At 33.6% G+C, this 24,718-nt stretch overlaps 1 protein-coding gene across 3 annotated transcripts in view; it reads left to right on the plus strand.

The window, feature by feature from the left end:
- LOC144979961 (KICSTOR complex protein SZT2-like) overlaps positions 1-17,684 on the plus strand; it is a 143,683-nt gene extending 125,999 nt beyond the window's left edge. For 2 of the 3 annotated variants that reach the window (XM_078927314.1, XM_078927322.1), the window contains 10 exons: positions 462-715; positions 1,683-1,863; positions 3,462-3,678; positions 4,676-4,773; positions 8,626-8,899; positions 10,125-10,275; positions 11,038-11,167; positions 12,547-12,753; positions 14,518-14,586; positions 15,973-17,684. In XM_078927314.1, the coding sequence (XP_078783440.1) occupies positions 462-715; positions 1,683-1,863; positions 3,462-3,678; positions 4,676-4,773; positions 8,626-8,899; positions 10,125-10,275; positions 11,038-11,167; positions 12,547-12,753; positions 14,518-14,586; positions 15,973-16,119 (1,728 nt within the window). In that variant the 3' untranslated portion in view covers positions 16,120-17,684. The remainder of the gene's footprint in view (positions 1-461; positions 716-1,682; positions 1,864-3,461; positions 3,679-4,675; positions 4,774-8,625; positions 8,900-10,124; positions 10,276-11,037; positions 11,168-12,546; positions 12,754-14,517; positions 14,587-15,972) is intronic. The other variant, XM_078927331.1, reaches the window with a different exon arrangement.
- Positions 17,685-24,718: the final 7,034 nt, after the last annotated feature.

Here is a 24,718-nt window from a genome sequence, read left to right on the forward strand (position 1 = left end):
TTTCAATCTTTCTCATTGATTTTGTTAGGCTAACCATCCAGAGTGAATTGAAGAATTTTCGACAATATCGAGTCCATTCTGGTTGCTTCCGCTATTTCCTTCGTAGTGAGTGGTAGATCATTTATGTAGTTAAATGAAACAATCTCTTGATCTTGTTTTGAGGTAATCGAGAGATCATATCTGCGTTACATTGCTTCAGTAGTTTTCCGAAATTGAATTTCATTACTTTTTTTTCTGTTATATTGATGATAGCAGTGAAAACAGTGGTTTTTGTTGTGAATCATGAATGTCCCATACTATATGTGCTCCCATGTCACTCCTTAAATTTTGGGTGCTTTGCATCCTCAGTTTGGTGGATCCACTTTCTCTCTGGAACCATGGTTTTCAGTTCCCACCTCAGTCCTCATGCCATTAATAGTTTCATTGCTTCATTAAAATCCACATATTTTTTATCTCTTCAGCGGTCACGTCACAGTTCAGGGACGTCAACAGTAAGTGGCAAGGGAGGTAAAACTAGTGAAACAGCCGAATCCAGTCGGAAAGGCTCCATATGTGATAATGTTGTAGGGACCCAAGGAAGAGGAAAGCTTGATATGGAAAAAGAAGAAGGTTGGCATTATGACTTGAGACATCGATTCATCCAGGAATACACAGACTATCTAGTTACTGAACTGGATTTCATTCTCTTCAATGTGAAACCTTCACTTGTAAAAAGGTTTGAAAATTATCATTTTTGATTATTTTATTGAAGAAATGACGTTTTGTTTGTAATAATAATTATTCAATGAGCTATACAAATATTAATGTTGATATTGTCATTATTATTATTATTATTTTTCTTATCATTATTATTATTATTATTATTATTGTTATTATTATTATTATTATTATTATTATTATTATTATCATTATTATTATTATTATTATTATTATTATTATTATTATTATTATTATTATTATTATTATTATTATTATTATTATTATTATTATTATCATTATTGATATTATTATATGATTTCTTAATTGCTCTATATCTAAGGAATTCTATTTCCGGAATAAACATGTAAATTTTCATTATTGATAATTTAATTGTGGCCGCGTAGTTAAGGCATTGCACTGTGACTCTGAAGAACCCACATTCGAGCCCTGCTTTAGGCACTTTTGTTTTTTGTCCTTGGGCAAGATCATTAACCCCTGACTTGCTCACTTTGGACAACATGGACAATTTCTGTCGACATAAGATGTTTGTTAGATGGATAATCTATATTCTATTATGATGCTGTACAGAAGGGCGTAATTTGATTTTTAAGATAATATATATATATTTTTTTATGTTCTTTAAAGAATAAAAAGATTTGATGCTAAGATATTGATGTAGATTTCTTTATAGATAATTATGTTTAACATAACGAATACGTTATTCTGTGAGACATATACTCATTTGCATGTCTGATAACCCAAATTGTCATGGGCTCACTGTTCTAATGGCAAAACTCTCAAACCAATGCAAAAAAATTGACCATTACAACAATGTTAAAGCAAACTGATTTGCCCTGCAAATATGTGCACATCAATTCAATTGTTTGTAAAGTAAGCTTTTGAAATGAATTGTAAAGATATTTCTGCTCTAAGGATGATGATCAAATTACCTCTCATTAATGATATTCTTAATTTATTTTCAGGCAAGCTGCCAATACAGCTCCAGGTCAAAATTTGGACAAAGCATCAGACTTGACTTTTTATCTTCAGAAAACTCTTGCAGGTGGCATTATTATAATGGAGCTGAGTTTTAGACAAGAGTACTTTTGTGTCAACATGTACTCAATCGACTGCTCTCAACTGCAAGTCATCGTAAGACAAGAAGTAAGAAAATAATTATATTTGAATTAACATGTGCACACTTCAGGTCATAGCTCATGTTGAGTTACTAATTCAAGTGTTGCAGTTAACTCTATATTATATATAATGAAACACTGGAAATTTTAAAAGTTTAAACGATTGCTTGAATAAAAAAGAGTAAAATTCCATTTATTTATCGCCTGGTAAAATTTTGTCTTTGGGGCAGGTTTCAATCTAGCCCGGGTATTAGCTGCAGGACAGTGCAGCGTGATAGTAGTAATAATAGTAGACTCTTGCAAAAAAACAAAAAATAAAAAACCATTTCATACCAAAATTGTGGTACCCTGGAAGGCAGTCCCTAGCGCAGTCTGTCATCCCATCATCCAAGTATTTTGTCTTATTTCCATATCAATTCAGAACAGTTTGTTCATAACTCTTTGACCTTTTAAGTGCTCCAGTAATGATTAGATTTTTAGCCGTGATGGTCTGGGGTGAGGTAAAGGAAATTATAGCGAAATGCCAGCGTCTATGACTAAATAACTGGGGGAGTAGCATGGTGACCATCAGTCCCTCGAAAATCTGTCTGCTCCTAATATTTTACTGAGCAATCAGCAATCGAGGAGGATGTGACACTCTAAAGAGAGGACAATTTTTTTCTGATTTTTTGCTGTTTTGACTTCAGATTCTTGATCAACGTCAAATTAACAATAGGTTAGATACCAAGAACTATGTGTCTACTCCAAAATTGTTGAATTTAGAAATAAATTTTGATTATTGATATTTTTTTTTAATTTTGAGAAAGGGAGAGGTAGGTAAATAAAAGATTTCATTTTTCTTCAGATTCTTGATCAAAGCCAAATTTATATTGAGTTTGATAAGAAATACATAATCTCTTGTGAAAATCTAAAATTTGAGCATTTATATAGTGCAATAAGTGCTTTATAAGGGGTTCCCAGTTAGAGCAACACTTACATGTAGGATGTAACATGACACTTGTCAAGCGATAGTACAAGTTTTTCAGACAGAGACAATGCTGTTAACCGCCAAGTATTCATTTTACACCTGAGTACAGTCAGAGGATGTGAGTTAAGGGCCTTTTCCAAGGACTCGACAAGACAAGTGTCATACCAGAAAATCACATAGCCGAAACGAGTGAAATAAAAAGTGGTTTTTCAATTTTCATCTTGGTAATTTTCATTGGCCTCATGATATGCTGGTTTTTTTCTGTAATAGAGTTTGAACCCTAAAGCGCCATGTCCACTGCACCAGAAATGAACCAACTAAAAGTCAGCAGTCTTTCGAAAAAAGTAGGATACCATCATTTTCCTATATCTGACTACTAAATGCTGGCACTGACCAAGAATGATACGTCTATATCTGACTACTAAATGCTGGCACTGACCAAGAATGATACGTCTATAGCTGACGTCCAGCAGGAAGCTGTCTGATTTTATTTTGGAGGAGAGCAAGGTTGGGTATCAATTTAAGATTTGAATTTATAATTTTAAGTGAAGCATTTCAACAAATGTTGTGCTAATGCCTTAGAATCAGACAGATTGTGTATATGTATTACTTTATACAATTTAAAATCATTAATAATAATCATACCTCTTCTCAACCAGGAACAAAAAAATTTTGTCAATGAATGTGATGCATACAAGGACTTGATACACGTCCATTCCTTTGCTCACGACTTCCATCTGAGATGTGTCCAATCATATCTCGCCAACAAAGAGAGCTCCACCTTTCCATCAGCATTTGATTTGGACTGTTTCTTGTCGGATTTCAAACAGGTCTACCCATATCCACCCAGTTTTTCCAGAAATTGCATTCTCGAAGGTGAGGATCCAGATTTGTTTGCAGTTTGGGAAATATCTATGTTGTCCTCTACTCTTATTGATATGTGATCAAGTGCTGATTATCTAATCCAAGAGAGAAAATTCATAATGAGGAAGGAAAAATAAGGAAATTATTTTACTTGTTTCTAGGAAATGGGTTAACTTATTAAAATTTTGAAAGCCCTGGAAAAAGTGAGCTTTTATTTAAAGTAATATCCACTAAATGTGTTCAAAGCACTATATAAGGAGCCCAAGCAAATAGGAACACTTAAGATGTAAGATGAGACATTTTACAAGATAGTCCTTGCTATTTCTTGTCCAATAAAATTTATTCATGAGTACCAATGGAATTTAGAAAATATCTATAAGGTGAAATTTGATGAAAATTCTGTTAGTACTACATGGTATGCATTCCTTCACTGACCACCCTCTGCCACCCTGTAAGTTAAGAAATATGCTTCATCAGTAATAAGAATGTGAATGAAGCAGCTATAACATAATCGCCATACCGCCTTTGAATAGTGAAGAATCATGGGAAACCGGTCTTCTTCAGTGAAGGAATATGCAAATCATGTATTAGCAGCAGAATTGTCATCAGATTTCACCTTATAGAGGTAAGCCTCATTTAATGTTTAAATTTTACTTATAATATATCAAGAGTTATATTTCCAAGAGTAGAATGCACTCTTTGGTCACTGCCTTTCTTATAATTCATGCTATTTTATTTTGTGATGTCCATCTGTACGACAATGTTATTGCACTATATTTGTATTTCTAATTATTTAATAAATGCTCTCAAATTCGCTTATCACTACCGTGTTGAATGATTCTGTAATATTCTATCACTCCAATTATTATTGTTATCATTATTGTTCTGCTTTTTGAATTTTTTATTATGTATATTGTTATTACTGCTGTTCCTGCACAACTGATGTGCACATTATTCAAAGTGCCAATCTCAAATGACTTAATTCCTGGTCTCTTTTCATTTGTTTTAGATGCCATTTGCCTCCAGGAGCTTCCTTTCCCAGGCCACATGTTGTACGAATACATGCTGAAACACATGGGCCTACAGGACATGACAATGATACGCATGGTTGGTGCTTTTAGAACTATGAAGATTGCGGTAGGATTAGGACTTCTGTACATTATTTTCCCCATCCTATCACCACCAAAATAGACAGTGACCTACCACCCTGCTCCTTACCAAAGATAATAGCATTCATTCTATCCCAAATAATTTACAGATCAGCCAGATTAAAGTTATCTCTCTCTTTCTATCTCTCTCTCTCTCCCCTCCCCCTCTCTCTCTCTCTCTCTCTTTCAGTTTTTTTTATTTGCGTATTAGTTTGTTCATGTTTGGGGGGGGGGGGGGGGTATTCTTTTGTGAGTAATTGTTTTCTATTTGAGTTACATACTTCACAGCTGTTGTAAAATCACATCCCATCTGATCAAACATTTCTTTTGCTCTAATCTAAATCATTTAACACATTCATTAAATATCGAGAGATAGCATTTCGAGTAAAAAGGAGTAGAAGTGTAGTTACCGCAATTTTTTTTTCAGAAATCCTCATGAATTTTTTTGTCACAAAAAGCAACACGCAGAGTAGGCCAACTTTGCTAAAGTATTCAATAAAATAACTGGGATAATTTTGTGATTCCTGTGTTATAGTGAGATATATATTTACATGTAAGAAAAATCAGTCTGCTGTAGTTTAAAATTAGTTTGAAATTAAAAATGTCTGTGATCCACGTTACCGTTCCTGCCACATTGATACTCAAAATCCAACCATTGACATTTCCTACAAGGATATGAAATACTGAATTCGAGTTGCATTTTAAACTTTATGAACAATTATAATTAAACATTGCGTTAATCTTTTCCACTGCAGAAAAAAATCTTTGAGTTATTATCTTTCAGAAAAACCTGTTTTTATCATACCTTGCTCATTATTTTTTGTTAAGGGTTGGTTTTTGGCTTGTTTGTATTCAAAGGCTTAGTGGACACATACAGTGTATTCAAAGGCTTAGTAGACCCATACAATGTATTCATTAGTCATGACTTTTGACAAAATTGAAAAAAGAGGAGAAAATTTGATCTTGAATATGGCATTTAAGAAGATATAAAAATTTCTCATCCATTCATAATTTGACTTTGCTTTTCAAATCCATCTTATGCTTTATTTCCTCAGATATTAAAGATTTTGTTTTTCATAAAGTGAAATAGCCAAACATTTTTGCACTTGCACATACTATATTTCCTTTATGTATTCCTTGTGAAAAGTCTTGGTACCAAAAGGTTGATCTAGAAATAGAATGAATAATACATCTGCCGAAGATGCAGAGGGAGAGAAAAGAAATAATAAAATAAATGATTATACAAGAATTTATACCTTGGTGACATATTTCGTTACGGCAATTTTAAAAAGGACTAAAATAATTCCTGCAACAGCCATTGTGTAGCAAAAGCAAACTTTTGCTCCTTAAAACAAAAATAATATGGTGTTTTACACTAGTTATAAGCATTGTCTGATCAAGTAATTTCATCATCATTATTATTATTATCATTATTATTATTATTATTATTATTATTATTATTATTATTATTATTATTATTATTATTATTATTATTATTATATTATTATTATTATTATTATTATTATTATTATTAATTATTATTATTATTATATTTTAATATGATGATGATGATTATTATTATATTATTATTACTAGTTGAGAATCTGCAATATATTTGTAGGGGAAATAAAGGCTTTTATGAACAGGCACATATCTACGAAGGTGAGTGAAAAAGTAATGGGACTCTGCTTATTACTTTAAAACAAATTGACGCATTACCATGCATCATATCTCAAATTAAAGAATGGCATTAGTCGTGTAGAATGCTACCTTTCAACATAGTCTCCACCTCTCTCGATAACCACAGTCCACCTTTTTGTAACGCCATGTTTTCTGTCCTCGTAAAACTGAGTTGACGGAACTTTCAGGCAATTAATTTTTCACAACCGTCTTGGCTTCTTCATCATCTTCAAGATGATGTCCCCTCATTGCCGGTAAGTTCAATTTAGCCAAATATGATGTCACATGAAAAAGAAATGAACTCAGTAGGAGATTTGTCCCATTACTTTTTGACTCACCCTCGTATTTTAATGATTATACTATTGTGAATTTACCATAGATTGAGACAAATATTTTGAGCAATCAACAATCAAATTGGTTTGATTGTTAAGTCTGTAAGTGTGTGCAAATGATTCTGGCAATGCATCTTCACTGTAAATTTAACATGAAAACATTAAAAAACATGGGATGGATTTTGACCGGACAAATCACAAAATTATATGGATTATGCACAGACACATATTTATTTTAAAAGTCTTTTGACAAACTTATTCTTCTGAGTGGACAGATAAAATTAGTTCAACCATGTTTTCTGTTGACAAACATATTCTTCCAATAGGACATATAAAATAAAATGAGGTCACCTATATTGATTTATTCCATAAACTATTAAAATCTCTGAGGAAATGTTTAACAAACCTAACTCTTCTGCAGGTAAAAGCCAATCTGCCAATTCATCTAAACTGATGCTATTAACCAAAAGACAGATCATTTTGCCCTAGCAAATTTCATTAATAATCATTTGAGTCAATGGTGATAAAATTACCCTTGATATATAAAATGGTCACAAGTTACTTGTATATCAATCTATAAAGTTCTATAGTTTTTTAATTTGCCAGTAATTCTGTTCAGACCTGCCAACCTTTCCAGATTCACACTAAATGATGTTCCTGCCTTCTCCGTTTTGATTGCATTTTCCCAGATTCTCAATCATGGAATTTACAAATTGTGTTTTGACCTAAATTGCAAAGTACTAGAAACCAATATTGATTTTTGACTGCTTCCACTTCCTGCTTAGTTTACTATGCGTATTACATTGTTCACATTTTCTGGTGTCGTACTAAATTTGTATGGTCATTGTACCTGTAACTGTAATTGTTTTTTTGTCATTATGGGCCTCCATTTTTCACATTGCTTTTTTTATTGTTTTTTTAAAACCGGTTTTCTATTTTATGTTGAAATAATTTGTGCTTTTGTCTCTTAGCTTTTGGGTTCCTCATTGACCTCGTTTTTCCTAAATGACAAAATACATTCGCTCTTTTTTATTTTGAAAAGATGGCAGTTCTGTCTTTGGTTGTTGACAGAAATTTAACATTGGCTGTATGGAACAATTTTGTCCCCCCCCCCCTCCTTCCCGCCACCCTATTATTTTTAAAGAGTAGATTATTACATTGTCGATATGTCTGCTCTGCATTGTATTATAATTTTACAGAAAACTAGAATAATACACATTCATTCTTATTCTATGTCATTTTTAAAAAGGCAATGTTTTGATATTGTTGAACATGAGTTTGAAATTTTGACTTTTTAAGGCTGAAATGGATAATAAATTCAGTGTCTGATAGCATACAAAAAAAAAAAAAAAGAATTGCAAGATGTTGTGTTCCTAGACCATTTCTAAAAGGAATGTTGATAATCAGTTAAACAAACGTGTAATGAAAAAATAATAACTTAAAATAGGATAGCAGGTACTTTTGTTGAATCATTTTCTAGTGGTAAAAGAGTTCTTATTTTCTAAATTCAGACTTGGTTTGTTTTGGGGTTTTTGGGGTTTTTTTTTGTTGTTGTATTTTTTTTGTAAAGGGGAATTATTACCATCTTTTTAGCTAACACTATTTTTCTACAATTTAAACAATTGTAATGTACTTTCAATTAGTGTCTTTTATTTTTAATATCAATCATTACGCTGTGTTGATTTTTAAAAACATTTCTATTGTGTCATTTTTTTTAACATGACATAATCATGTGAATCATTATAAGACAATAAAAAAGAAATATATTCTTTTACTTTTAAAAAAAATTTTAACTTAAGGCGGACAAATTTGCACTTGTCCAACTCCAATTGCTTGACGTACCCCCACAAACGGATGCAGAAAGCCATAAGAAGTGTACAAACACCAACATCACTGACAGAAATAGTGAAAATATTGGGAATGAGAGTGAACCATACCTAGCAAGCCTTGTCATCATCAATAACTCAAAGTCATCTGAACGAGATCATATGACCCTCAATCTGAAGTTCTTTACTGTTCTCACACGAGAAAGGAACTGCCACCCTCGTCTCCAACTGGAAAAAGTGGCTTCAGGTAAATCATAATGGTCTCTGACCTTTTTTATCATTAGGGAGTTGGTATGGTGTGAATATTGAAATGAAAAAATAAATATAGATAGTACAGTGAGTCTCTTATCCAATGGAAGTTCCAATTTAAATATTTATTATTTTACAAGTGACAATAGTAATGTTATGTTGCATTCAAAGCCACTTCAGACATAATAATGACCTTCATTCCTAGAAACCTAAGCTGTACTGTATTATTTCTCCATCTGTGAAGTTACTGAACATCTGTGCTTATTTTATCACCACCTTCTTTGTGATCCATTGTGACATTTTCATTTTGACATTTAGCATTGACAATGATGTAAAAGAGTTTAGGTTGATTTATTGGAAGAGGGAGGGGGTTAGGGGGGGGGTGTTGTTGGGTGTGTGACGAATCGGGCTGCTCTCGGAGAGTCCGTAGAACCAGGTATCCCGAAATGTCAACAAAATAAGAAGAGAAAAGAAAAGACTAAGAAAGATAGACAGAGGGAACTGAACTCATTGATAAGTTCCCTCAGAGTGGAAGTTCAGGCCACTGCACTGGGTCTAGCCTGATTAGAGGGAAGAGAAAGAAGGAGAAAGTCTGTGTTTCATGGCCAGACAATGGTAACAATAGAATTAAGGAAATCAATATTTACAAACACGATACATTTATTACAGAAACTAAATTATATCTATAACACAAATAGGAACGACACAACTCTACTTACCATTCATCCTTCTTGTCTCCCTCCTCACATCCACGATTAAGAAACACCGCAAAAGAACATAATATAAAACAGGACCACTGGAAAGGCGGTATTCTGTTCAGCTGGACAAAACTTACAAGAACTGCCTCTGGTTTTCCACGCTTCGCTTATATAGTACCAGGTTCAAACCCTTATTGGCTAAAACTAAAAGAGATGTTCAAAATTCCTAGCAACCTGGGAAAGGTACGGTCAACTCCAGACTCATTCGGGTTATGTCCGAGCAACCACTGCTAGGGCAAAGCAGGTGGTTGAGCAATTGGTCACTCAACAAATGCTTTTTTGGATTATATAAATGTCTTCCAATCATTTGACACATCATTAAAAACTCACAGCTATCTATCACTACCAGTATTATTAAAATGTTTCTCTCCATAATAAAATGAAAAAAGTTCACATGAAATTGAAATACTGCCGTTGCATTGTGAAATGTTTTTACTCATTTTTTTTCACACATTACATTGTCAGACACTGTTGGTGTGGAAGTTAGTTCTGGTGTGAAGAAACCCATCGAGGTCATGAGGACAAAGAGGATGCATCACATAAACTACAGAGGCTATTCAAACAGACACCAGATGGCACTTCACAAGGTTCTCAACTTACTATGTGATCAAGGACGGTAAGAAGGCATTCATAAATGAGGAGGAGGAGTGCATTTATTATTTTAGATATTTTTTCTTAATAGTGTTTTATCTATTCACAGCAGTTTTTTTTTTAAATGTTTGGGATTCATTTATAGTTGTATCTTCAATGTAAAACTTTATTCACTGGTATGTATGTAATCTTCACAAGGCACCTATTGAATCTGTATAACTGCCAAAAAGAAACAAATATTTAAATAAATGGCCAAAGAAATCCATAAGATTGCAAAAACAAATGAACTGAAACATTTATGCATATTAATAAACAGAGAAAATGGGGGGGAAAATTTATTACAGTATTTGGTGTTGTTTTGGAGTTGTCAAAATGAAGAGGTTTCACTGGTCTCCTAACCTTGAACACCCAACATAAGGCTGACTATGGCTGATGCAAGGGATCGGCAGGTAGAGTCTGGCAACTTTGAGTGTCTGTCCTTAGGTTTTGTTGATATTCACTGCAAAGCAGGTCCTGAAAGGGCATGTTGCTGGGAATGGCTGGGATATATGGGGAATGAAGATGTAACTCCCAGTAGCATTTCTATTGATGATTGCTCCTACAGAGATGGGAACTTTTGAATACAAGAACCACAACTACCACAACCGAGAGAGCATTTTTTTTTTTTTAATTCTAATTTTCACTGAGTTTTCAAATACATTTAATTTGGTCTATTCTTTTCTTCTTTTTAACAACAATATCAAAGCAAGCCTAAAGTATTTAAAGAACAATGCTTTTATTTTTTAAGGGGAAAGATACAAGAGATGGTGGAAATGTCCAAGATGAAATGTCGCAGAGACTACCTGTGGAAACGTCTGCTTACCAATCCAATGATGGATGAAACTAAGAAGAGACACAGTGATACAGAAGACAGCTCGGTGTGTTTTTATTATAGTAATTTACATTAATTAGTGTTTTTCTGAGGGATAAAACATCATTACAATGTTCGATAATGTTGAATAATGCTTAATAATGGTTCATTCTGTTGTGAGACTAAAAGATAATTTTCATCCCATACATACGTCATCAACTGGGAATTAAAATGGCATTCATCTGTTTGGGGTTTTTTTTCTTCTTCTGTTTAAAAAAATTCTTTTGTTTTTTCTTTTTTTTAATTTGTATTGTTTTGGGATTTTTTAGAGGGGGGGGGGGGGTTGTGTTTTTTGTGGGGGTTTTTTGGTATTTTTTTTTTTGGGGGGGGGGGAGTGTTTTACAAATATTTGTCACTGCATATTGCCAGGTACTCATTCACAAATAAATCAAAATGCATTATTTGTAAATGAAATAAAAGCCAGATTAGCTTCTAATCATTGTCACCCACCAACTCACTGGTCATGTTCACTTCTGTCTTGCTGGCATAGGCCTTCAGAAAACATCACAATTAGCCTCTTGGAATTGTAAACATACACAGTGACTTATTTTCTCCTTTTTTAAATCTTTTATTTTTTGTTGATATTTTCCAACACTTTAACAGTTCAGAGACAGTAGTGCTTTTGAACCTTATAAAATGATGTAGTGTAACAATGTAGCAAGGACTATGAAAAATGTTTTTTTCTCTTTTTGAGGAAAAATTTGTCTAAAATCAAAGCCCTATCTCCACTGAGTAAAAAGGTTTTTGAATTTTGAAAATCCATTCATAAATAAACAAGTTATGCAGTTTCAAAGGTGTCATTTATTTGGATGACCCGCAAAGAGGAAAAAAACGTGAAAATATGGGACGCTTTTTCGGCATTTTTTTTCGACCTTTGGTTGTATCTTGCGTAATAAATAGATTAAAAGGTTGAAACTTGAAGAGCAAATTAGGATGGTGTTTTGTAAAATACAGGAAAAGTACTCGTCATATTCATATGAAATTTTACAACCAAAAAGAAGAAATGTTCATGTATTACCTTGTCAGCGACAAAACCTCCACGCCCGGTAGTTTTAGAAATATTTTACTCCAAAGAATAAAAATCTATTTTTAACGGTCTTCTGGTAATCGCGCGAGTTTTGTCGCTTGACATAATCTAAAATGACCTTTTTTCTAACTGTGTGCCAACTTTCAGTCATATTCATCAATAAACAGCGTCGTAATTAATTTTTTAAAATAGCATATACGAAGCGGCTTCGTCTCATATTTTGACGCAAATTCGGGCACTCCGTGAGCGAAAAAGAGGCCCAAAGATTTGTGCGGGATAGTTATTGCTAAACAATGTAACATTCAAGTAACATCTTATTGCACCATTTAAAACGATTTGAATTTTTTTTATCACTTCAGATATTGAACCCTTTGAAATACATAGAGTTCCGTGAATTATTGAATGCAGTGACCATAACCCCCCTGAACAAAGCTGACCCAAGACTGTCCCCTCTGTTCAACATGCCCATGTCCTGGTACCGGCTACTGGTCTCAGTCCTCATGACCAAGTACAGGGAGGATTATCGGATACGAATATTTGAAAGTGAAGGACACAAAAGATACATTGTAAGGGAATATTTTTGTGACTTGAATTTTATTTAATTGAAGTGTGATTGAATTCAGTTTTAGTTCCTTTTCATCGTCACCCCTTCATATGGTTGAGCTGGCTTAGCGAATAAGACCTATAATTGTTAACCAGAAGTGCTGGATTCAAGCCTAGATATTGACATCCATGTTTTCGTTCAGAATATTGTGTTTTAAAAATTGAAACCCCAATTTTCATATTTTGCAGCATCATTTTGAAGCTGGTGCAGGGGATATTTTGGTCATTTCTTGAATTAGACACATGGACAAATTTTCCCAAAGTCTGAATAAAGGAATTATATAAAACAACTATTTATCTATTCAAACTGTTCATCTCTATTTGTCACATTTTACTTATCTATAGGATCTCCTCGTTTAAAACCTTTTCCGGTAGTTAGATGTCATTTAACAGTCTATTTATTCTAGATATTAATATAAGTATTATCTTTATAGGATTTTTTCAAATAGAAATTTTTTGCCAATTTATTGAATGTGGTCGACTTTCTTTGAGAGCATAATGTGACATGATGGCCTCAATAATTTATTTTGTCTCATTTTTCACCAATCATCTCAAAAGGTTATATTATGTCAGGATAAAGTTAAAGCTTGGATAACATTTTCAAGCCAAATTGTTTGAGATAAATTAAACACCTTATTGGAGGAAATACCCCTTTTTTTTGTACTTTCCTTTAATGTTGATTTTAATCATAATTTTCTTCATCTGATTTACTGATCTGATCAAAATATTGTATTGGCGTGGTGGGTTACATTTGAAAAAGAATTGAACAATAAATGGATGGACGAGATTCAATGAGAGATAAAAATAAAAGATAGAATAGGAATGGTGTAAACTTCTACCTTTTCCTATTAAACTCACTGTATTTAATTATATATATATTTTTTTTTCTTTTTGATATTTCTGTTAATGTCCAAAACTTTATGATCCACAGTTTCAGAGAAACTAGAGAATAGTTTTAATTACACCAATGCCCGTTTTAAATACTTTTGAACTTTGTCAAATTATGTTGAGTTTTGATTTTGATTCTTTTTTCTTTCTTTTTTATTTTTTTCATGTTTCTTTTTTTTTATATTGAATTTGTGGCCCTTCGTCTCGAAACGGTATTATGTCGGAATGAATTGGACCCCGAAAAGTGACTTTAGAATTAAATTGATAGTAAAAACCAATTTTTGAGCTTTTGCATTGTGAGAAATTGTCTTCATTCTCTGACATAACAAATCGAAACAAATCCCAAGTTTCATGTTTTTGTCAATAAACTCAATTTTTTGTACCCAAGTCATCCCGACATAATACCGTTTAGAGACGGTGAGTCACATTTTGCTTTTTGTTTGGGTTTTAAATTAAAAAAAAAAAAGTTCTTTGTTTCGTTGGTTTTTTGTTGAGTCTTTATTTTGTTTGTTCTTTATTTTTTATTTGGAGGGGTGGGGGGCTGGGTTCGATTTGGTTTTTTTTGGTATATAACATGTTTTTTTTTTAATTATGTATTTCGGAGGATAATTTTCATTCCTTTCACCTGCATGGAAGAATTTGAGACTTCCAATTTTCATTGGGTACATTTTGTTCATAAATGAAGCATTTAGAAAAAAAAAATTTCCAATATACTATTACTCTAACTGCTGGTAGTTTGGTATATAATCTTTACATTAAATCATATCAAGGTTAGAGTAAATAGACATTGCCTTTAAATGCTCAGTATTATTTAAAGCTGTCATTTTTTAAAATCCCAGGTGATCCTAAACTCAAACAACCTTGACATGTTCGCCATGCTTGGCTTGCTGGAATCAGCTGAACAAATCGTAAGTTTCATATTATTTTTTGTAAATGTTTTGAATAACAATAATGTTAATAATAATAATAATAATAATAATAAAAATAATAATAATAATAATAATAATAATAATAATAATAATAATAATAATAATAATAATAATAATAATAATAATAATAATAATAGTAATAATAATAATAATAATAATAATAATAATAATAATAATTAGAAGATTTCTATGGCACTTTATGCCAAGGCCTTTAAGCACTTTTCTTCCATTTCATAAAAATTGCACAGTGTAGTCTAAGTAATTGTATGTGAAAAGGCGAAACGAGGAAGTCGCTCAGGAGACAGAAGGTGGAGAAAAACAAGACTAGCCGTGGATCAACAGATTGTCAACGTTGTCAACAAACTGAAGGGAAATAAAAACCAAGACTAATTGAAAACATTGACCAAGATGAATAGCCTTGAAAATTTGTTTGAATATTTTGCTCAGAAAAGAACTAACACTAACATTATAAATTCTTTTAGTAATTCATGAAGTAAGGCAAAATTATATTGATCTTATTAACTCACCATCGTCTCAGCGTTTTGGCGTCCAACTCTTCACTTGCTACAGAAAGACTCCTGAAGAAGTGCGTAGCTGTATTATGTCCTTCCCAAACTAGAAGCCTGACCTCTACTTCTTTGGTCAATTCGATTCGACCAAGCAACATCAACGGAAAGCGCAACATGAAGGGCCATATTTATTCAGACTGGCTTGCTTTGTTCACACATATTTATGCTTATTTGGTTACACTCCGGTTAAGTTGATTTTCTGTTAAGTCAATTTTTTTTTTCTGTTCCCCTGGGCATCGTCTTATCCGGAGTCTACTGTATTCATGTTTTTGATTACTTGGGAAGAAAAAAATGAAAAGTGTTTGCTGAAGCTCTGAAATAGTTCCAATTAAACTGCATGCACTCCAACTAACTTGTGGAAATTATAAAGAAAAAAATTCTATCACAGACGGATCGTTCCAATTAAACGGCTGTTCCAATAAAGGGATTTTCCAATATTGGCCTTCACTGTACATTCTATATGCTACTTTTGCATCAAAAAACCAATTTGCCAACTTGTCTACGTCTGTGCTGTTTGCAATCCCCTTCATCAAATAACTGACCATTATGCCCTAGCAGATTTTCTAAATAATCATTTGAGTTAATGGGTGATAAAATTACCCTTATTTAGAAAATGGCCAGAAGTTACTTACAGTCTGTAAAAAATAGTTTTATGATTTTTTAATTTACTAGTAATTCTGTGTCCATTGTCAAACATTTTACATTGGCTGTACGGAACAATTTTGGCTTCAAAACCTTTTTTAAAAAAAAGAATAGATTATTATTATCTTTACTTTTTATTATTATTTGATTACAGGAGCTGTGTATGGTGATGAAGGAACCCCTAGCTGATGCCAGCCACCACTCCCCAGAGACACCAAACCTGGCTCTGTATAGTCTCCAGACACATCTAGAAGACTTTGTCAATGTCTGCTGCTACCACATGTGGTCCAGCATGCTTTGACGATGGGACAAAAAAAATCACTAAGATTAAAGATAAAATTACAGACTGCCCCATTATTCTTGCCCAAATTATACATTACTAAGGGACAGAATTCATTTTAAAATATATTTTCAGTGGTTATTTCAGTATAACTAAAATGACGCTTCTAGAAAGTGACAGACAATTGGAATCTTTACAATGAGATTACATATTATAAGACAATCCATAAATATTTCTGAGAAATATTTACTTTGTTACCAATGATGTATAAATTTAAATTATGATTGGTGTAAGATTGGAAACTATTAAAATAATAAATACAGATTATCATGATTTCATCGACATCTGGATTCAGTTGATATTTATATTTGTCATTTATAGAAAATTTAATGTTCATTGCCATTTTACCTCACGCGTAAATTAAATAAGCTATGCATGATATATAGACTTTTCCTCATCATATGAGAAATATTTTTAGAATGATTATAAATTATTAATGGAAATGTATGACAGTGCACCTTGGTTACAGCAACCTCGGATTTAATGAAAACTTTTAAAATCCCCGTTTTTTTTCTCTATCTGACACTACTAAAATCACCTTGCATTCAACAAAGTTCATAAATACGCACCTCTGCTACATTGAAGTAATCGAAACTGCAAAAAACATCCAAGTGGGAACAAAACTGGCATTCCAAAGTGAGCTTTTTTACACACCGGCATGGTCTGGTAAAGAGACTACTTTCACATTATAATGCACTAACAAGCAGGGACTAGGGATATGGGCCATTGCATATATGTGTGAGTGTGTGTGTACATATGGCAAGTGATAGTGTGATGAGCCAGCAGCAGCAGCAATCACGATCACATCTCAGTGGTAAAATTTTGTCTTTTTTGTGTGGCTATGTGTGTGGTAGGTCAGGTGCATATGGTTATCCTTGCAAATAACATGTGAAGAAGAATGTGAAAAGATTACATTTCTGAGACGATGGCTGTGAGGTGGTGGGGAGATGTCCTATTAATCATTAGCCAACCATTAACCCAGTCAAGATGGAGTTGAGGTTCAATCCTATGAGTGTCTAGGTGCTTTCAGGGCAATGTGGCAGGGGTGGGCGTGGGTGGAGTGGGTATTCTATTTTTACAAACTTCAAGAACATACGAGGTTCCATTCCTTGTCCAATGTAAAAATGACACCTTGGATTCAATATTAAGCTCCAGTCCGGTCGACTTTGTTGTAACTGAGGTGCGCTGTATTAATGTTATTTCATGTCAAAAAAAAGGTGCCTTTCAAAGATGTACATAAGTAAATGACTATATTTTTTAGAATGCCATGTGATCACAGAAAAATATCCCAAATATGTTGGGTTGTATTGCGTTAAAATCATCCAATGTTTTGAGGGGTTTGATTGTTTTTATGTTTTTTTTTTTGCATTCATCTGTTCTTTTGGGGTGCGGGGCAGGATTGTTTTGATTATTTTTTTGGTTGTTTTTTTTTTTGTTTAATTTCTTTTCCTTTGCATATTTTGTTTGTTACGTGCAGTATCCATGTGATAATTTATTTTTAGTATGATAGTAGGTACCACTAAAAATGTCATTTTGAAGGAGAAAAAAAAAAGTATTTTTTGCACCACCATTGAGATAATGACTTTAACTGGGTCATTCAACCATGGAAATTTTGGCCATCAAAAAACATACAGGGCTCAATTAGCTATCATCTAAAAGAGGAAGGTGTCAGCTTTATTCCTGTACCACTCCTACAATTTTAAAAAATGGCATTAACGGTAGCAAAAAATCCCGACATATGGATATAAAATTTATAACTCTTCCCACAGCAGGGGGATTTCTCTAGGAAATGGCGGACTGTTTCAGGGAGACTTATTTTCAGGACCATAGATCATTTTAAAAAGTCTCCTTCACAATTTTTTGTAAGGAACTGTACCATGTCATTTACCAATTTAAACTGTCCCTACAGGAAAATGCCACCGCATTTGCATAATTTTGAATTCCGCATGTCTTTGTCTTATATTTCGTCTTTTAAATTTATTTATTAAAAATTAGAGCCCCATGTTTGCCCTTTTTTAAAAATTGGAATTTTGGCGATTTTTAAACACACCTGACAATCTGGGACGCAGCATGTGTACTGTGAATCATAGCGAAATCCCAGCGCTTAGACTTAGAGTAAATAACTGGGTGAAAAGCATGGTGACGGATGGTCACTTGGAAAACTGGCTGGTCCAATATTTTCCTGAGCAATCGGAGATCAGTGTGGCAGTATTAAAAAAAGTGGGCAATTTAAAAAATATTTTTGCTGTTTTGACCAGATTCTTGATCAGCGTCAAATTTACAATAGCTTTGATACCTAGATCTGAGTCTACTCTAAAAATTGTTGAAATTAGAAATAAATTTTTATTTATGTTTTTTTTTTATTCCGGGGGAGCGATTTCATTTGGCACATGACATGGGATTGACATAAAGCCTTGACTACGTGATGAGGATTGACATAAAGCCTTGACTACGTGATGAGGATTGACATAAAGCCTTGACTACGTGATGATCGGTGTGTGTATTGATACTGTGCGTTTAGGTAAAATACTCATAACATCCGCCAGTCCAACAAATAAAACTGTGTCTAATAATAATAATAATAATAATAATAATAATAATAATAATAATAATAATAATAATGATAATAATAATAGTAATAACAATAATAATAATGATAATATAACAATAGTTATTATTATTATTATTATTATTATTATTATTATTATTATTATTATTATTATTATTATTATTGTAACAAATCTGTATTGTTCACAAAATGGAAAATTTTGCGTGGTTTACATTACCTGTTTGTAGGTCAAACTATTTACACCTGGTAAATAAAATTAGAGCAGATCGTAGGAGGGTGGGGCGGAGCGGTTCGGGGGGAGGGTTCAAGCTAGGAAAAGTCACCAAATTTGAATTTTCTGCATTAATAATTGTACTGTGAAAGGGAGAGACATTGGGGCTTGGGTGGGAAGTTACCGAGGGACTGAAATAGTGTTTAAGGGTATAATTCTGCTGTTTTCCCTAGTTGTAGCATAATCTATCAATCGAGGGTTTTTATAAAATGACATTCAACTAGCAAATGAGTATAAAATAGGGGTAGTTTTTTATGGCGAAATAGCTTAATTATTAATTTGCTTTATGCGGAAATGTAATAATCTGTTTTCGTATATTAAATTGAAGCTTACATTCATTTCACATTGTCATTTATTTATGCTGAAAACACGGAGTAGAACATAAAATAAGTTATGTGATAATATGCTTGGCTTGATAATGGCTTTAGTATTGTGAAATTTCATCATTAAAGTTTAGAAAATTTAGGAACATTGAGGTAAACTTATTTGGTTTGTTCCTTTATGGAAGTGTGAAGAAAACTGTTCTTTTCTTCTTTTTTTTTCTTTTTTTTCTTCTTTTTTTTTGAAATTGAAGACGTTTTTATACAAATGTAGGCCTGATAACATTGTGAGGTTAAGAGAAATGGATTAATTTTTATTTTTTAATAAGGTTTCTTTATAAATTTCATACTAATGATTATGTTGATGATACCTAACAGTATTTATCATTAACGCTCATAATAATAATTGTTGCATAACTTCATGAGCAATTTTTTTTTTCCGATTCAGATGTCGATTGCGATAATTCGTAGTGGCTTTTGATTTTTTGAGTTGAAATCTATGTTGTAGTCTTTTTTCTTCTTCTTGCTTTAAAATTTGTATATTGTTTGCTTGTTTATTGTAATAATTTATTATTGCTCTTTCATTCAAGACTTATATGAATAAATAGGTATACGTTGCATTTTTTGAACGCATAATTTATCGTTTCTGGCATAATTTCCTTATTTTTGAAGTGTTTCCATTCTTTTGACTGCCACCTGTTTCTCTCACTTATTTGTCTTTTAAAGATTGTGGTTGGCAAATAGTAACAGGTAATAAAAGCTGCTTGCTTTATGCCCATATGAGAGACTTTAGTAAGAATTTCTTATTCATTAATTCAAAGTTATGATGCACCCCACAATGTGTTGTTTTTCCCCCCTTCTATTTCATCTTAATATGGATTTAGAGAGAAAAACCCCCCAAAAAGCCATCTGGGCATATTTATTGTTTAGAAATCTTTTGAATGCATTTACAATATCCTATTGACCTACATTTCTTTCACTTGAAAAATTTCCAAAATTTTTAGTCTCACGATTTACTTTAAAATGTTATATTGTTGGTTAAGGCTATTGGTCAGTACTGACCCCCAGGACTAGGAAAAATAGATATAAATGTTAAAGAAGATGACTCTACATTCTTTTAAGAACTCCATTTTAGGGCAAGTAGTTAGTAGAAAGGAATAAATGGGATACCAGTCAAAAAATTATAGTTTTACAAGACATGATAGACAATGAACAATAGACTAGCCCTACAAGACAAAGAACAATGAATGGTTTTGAAAGAAAAGGATACACAGCCGTGCTCGATGTGAAAAGTGACCAAACAGAATCTTACTTTAGCAAACAATACTAAAACTCTGATCTCCTTGGAAAGCTCATATATCGGTTTTGTTAATCACAAAAATTCTTACGGACTAGGAGAATCTTAAAATAGATATAAATGGTAATTTTAAATTAATGGGAGAAACATTATTCTCTGTGTGGCCAATTTTGGCCAAATTTGCTAGGCCAATGGCTATCTGGCAGCAGGCGCCCGATTTCGAACAACTCTCAATCAAGACTTTCCGAGAGTAAATAAAACGTTGTAAATGATATCATTAAGCCGTTGAATTGCCATAAATTATATGCCTGTCCATTTCTGATGATGCCTATAATAAGCTCAGTATCAGTGTCGTCAGTAGCGTTTAAGGTAAGTATAGACATTATGTCCTTTTTTAATGTGGACTGAAAACACAGTTCCTTTATTTTTTTTGTCATGCAAAAAAAATAAAATAATAATACATAAATAACGGAAAGGAGAACGTGATAACGAATAGATTATTCCATTTTTGGGCAGCGTGGCTCAGCGGTACGGTCTTTGCTTCGTACCCGAAATGTACCGAGTTGGATCAACCGTCGCTGCTCTGTGTGGCCTTGAGCAAGTCACCTCGCCCTAGCTCGACTTGCGGCGCTGCACTGCGGCTGATGCCTGGGTTATTCCAGCCTTCCCTTGATATAGACCCTAGATACACATTTCCATGAGTAAAGGGAATTTTATTTAATTTATTTATCATTATTATAAGAATATATTGAAAATAACAAAACTTGTGAACGCAGTTTTAAAAAGTACGGCTTTTTAAATCGTAACAGTAACACGGACTATAAGACGTGGGTGGGCACTTTAGATTCGTATTAGGATTGATTGAATTAATGCGATGACGTTTCCACGTCTTCATATATTTCATCTGTGCCACTTTATCATTCATCGCTTAAACGTAATCGTAGTCCTAGTGTCAGATTATATCGATGGTGTGCGTCAAGGTAAAGGGCTCACAACATCCATCAGTCGGATATATTGTACCAACGCACAAAACCATGTGTTATAGTCTGATTGAGATTGATAGAATTTTGTGAGTAGTACTCATAAAAATGGCTGGCTAAAAACAATAACAAAGTGCTGAGTGGCGTCAATTTCGTTCCATCAATAAGTTAATGAAGGCTACGCGTTGATTTGATTGACTCAAAACAAAAACAACTTCTGTTACAGCATGACCATTTCACAATCATTGTGTCCCTTCACCAACATTAGATAGATAATATATCATCATAATATGATCTCTTCATCATCACCATAACTACACCATCATAAAAGGGGACAAACATGTGAAAAATAAAACAACCAAAAAAAAAAAAACTGGTTCCAATCCCAATGGGTACCAAACTTGTGTAATTGATTTTCTGGTCTCAGAGTCATGGCATCTTATTTTCTAAATTATAAATCATGGTCGCCAATCAAAGAGCATAATCTATCCTCTCTTACTTCCCGTAATCATCCGCTATATACATTCTGCTTCTAACTGAAACTCGGTTACATTTACATACACTTCCCGAGAGTTTGGAACAGGAAGAAGATCGTCACGTTGTCGTCGTGTAGGAGCTTGAGTACCTTCATGATCCTGAAGGTGATGCCAGCCCAGAAACAATCATGCTGGAACAGAGCGATCCAACCCAGCGTTCAGACAAGACCTGTCTTCTCCTGGACTCACATCTCCACAATGAAGACTTTTACACATGAGAGCGGTGGAAAAATGATATGAGTAAAGAGCATTTTTCAAGGACTCAATTATGTACCGCCAAAAGCCAGACCAGTGGAGGGAGAAATGAGAGATTGGAGGACCTGGAGCTCCCTGATGACGATGACCACAGACAGGGAAAGATGTAGTTCTTTCGTTGCTGTCCTACATGACAGCAGGTATAGTGGGTAGGAAGTAAAATGAGTACCGCCAGATTTAAACCCTCGTACATGCAGATAGTAAGCCAAGCGCCATGTTATCGCTGATCACAAAGCCCGAAAGATCTATATTATTTGATTTATGTTTGTAGGTGAGGTCTTGGGGATAAAATTGCTGTTCTATAATAATGTAGAGTCTATGATCTGTTAAACAAGGAGATAAATTTAATTACGTCAATATGGAGTTGATGTTAATCAGAAGTTGTAGTAGTAGTAGTAGTAGTTGCTGTGGTAGTAGTAGTAGTAGTAGTAGTAGTAGTAGTAGTAGTAGCCTAATAGTAGTAGTAGTAGTAGTAGTAGTAGTAGCCTAATAGTAGTAGTAGTAGTAATAGTTATAGTAGTAGCAGTAGAAATAGTTGTAATAGTAGTAGTAGTAGTAGTAGTAGTAGTATTAGTAGTAGTAGTAGTACAAAAAACGGGATTGTAATTGTAACGTTGCAATTGGATCAAGGGAAGTAATTCATGAAATTCCAGACCGACTGCTTTTGGATACAATTCATTCGGGAATGTACATTAAACTATTCTTTCCTTTTTTAAATCATGCGTCATTGATTAAATAAGAAGAGAATAATATGCATTCTGAAGTATGGAATATAAAAACTACAAGTATAGGGCATTATTAAACAGCTTCTACAGCTTTGTGGATTCGCTCGGTTTTTATGATCATTTCTGATCTAAAGCCTTCGAGTTTTATTCACTTCTCATTGGATTTCAAGGCATAAACCTATAGTGTCATGAGATTTGGTCCTATTTATGCGTATTTTCTTCTCTGGAGCACGATTTAAAATACGCCGCAAGAGGTCGCTGTAACCAGTGCATTAAATTAGTCCTGAAGTCGAATAATAGTATTTCGTGGATTATTTCCCTTGATACCTTGGCTCCACAAACGAATTCCTCTCTGTTTTTAATTCGCTCTACCCCCCTGAACAATAACAATAATAATAATAATAATCGCGAAGTCCAAGGTTTGAGAGTTTTTTTTATACCAAGATGAGGGTCATTTAAATCGACTTGCCGCTTGCGCAGTGAAGGGTGGGACATGATGATGATTGTGGTGGTGTTGGTGGTGCTGCTGCTGGTGGCAAGGTGGTGGTGGTGGTGCTGAGGATGATGATAATGTTGATCACCATAATCATCATCATTATAGAGGAGAAGAGAAAACCAAGGAGTAAGAAAATATAGAATCACTGAATCAAGGGAAGCAATCCATGAATTACCAATATTCGATTTTAGGACAATTTTCATGCAGTGATTACAGCGCCCTCAACCGGCATATTTTCAATCGTGGGCCAGTGAATAAATACGCAATAAATTGTTTTCCTTTTGGCCAGACACGCCTATAGACTAGTATGGGACAGGAAATGCGGATTTATTTGTCGTAGAGCAAGTTTTTTTCCCATAATTTTGGTACCGTCAGTAGGCTACATGCGCCAACGCGTGGCCAGGTCAGAACTGACCAATAGGCACCAGTACCTATTAGTCAGTACTGACCCCCAGGCGCTGGTGCTTGTTCTTCAGTACTGACCAGCATGTACCAGCGCCTGGGGGTCAGTACTGACGAAAAACCACTCCGAATATGAAATTAAATAAATTATTAATGTCAAGAACTGTTTGCAAGTTTGTACATTTTTTTATTTTTAATTCAAAAAATGGATTTTTTAAATTGTTGAAAGATAATTTCTTGTAATTACATGTGGGTCTTGTCTTGTCATTAAGTTGCAACTCCGTGCTTTGAAGATAATCGCGACTGGGCTCCAAGCATTGAGTTGCAGAAACATTTTTTTTCCATGTGTTCTTGTATCCTTTTGTGACCACTAGCACTGGGTGGGGTTATTTGACCACCCATAGTGAGCACTGTTGCTGTGTTTTCTATACAGTCTTACCTGCCATAATGACCACCTCGATACCCTTTAATTTTTCTCTATTTTACTGCTATTTGTCCAATGCGACCATGACCACTAAAATCTGTGACCATTTTAAAAAAATACCTGCCTATAACGACTAACTTTAATACCCCCCCCCCCCCCCCAAAAAAAAAAAAATAAATAAAAAAAATAAAGCAATATAGAGCAATATCCACTAAATTAAGTACTCAAAGCGCTTTACGAGGCTTCATTTGGCCTCCACTGTAGCATCTCACCTTCCAACCACCC

This window comes from Berghia stephanieae, chromosome 1, assembly GCF_034508935.2.
Source record: "Berghia stephanieae isolate SIO BIC M18660-M18661 chromosome 1, UCSD_Bste_1.3, whole genome shotgun sequence".
NCBI classification, from domain to species: domain Eukaryota; kingdom Metazoa; phylum Mollusca; class Gastropoda; order Nudibranchia; family Aeolidiidae; genus Berghia; species Berghia stephanieae.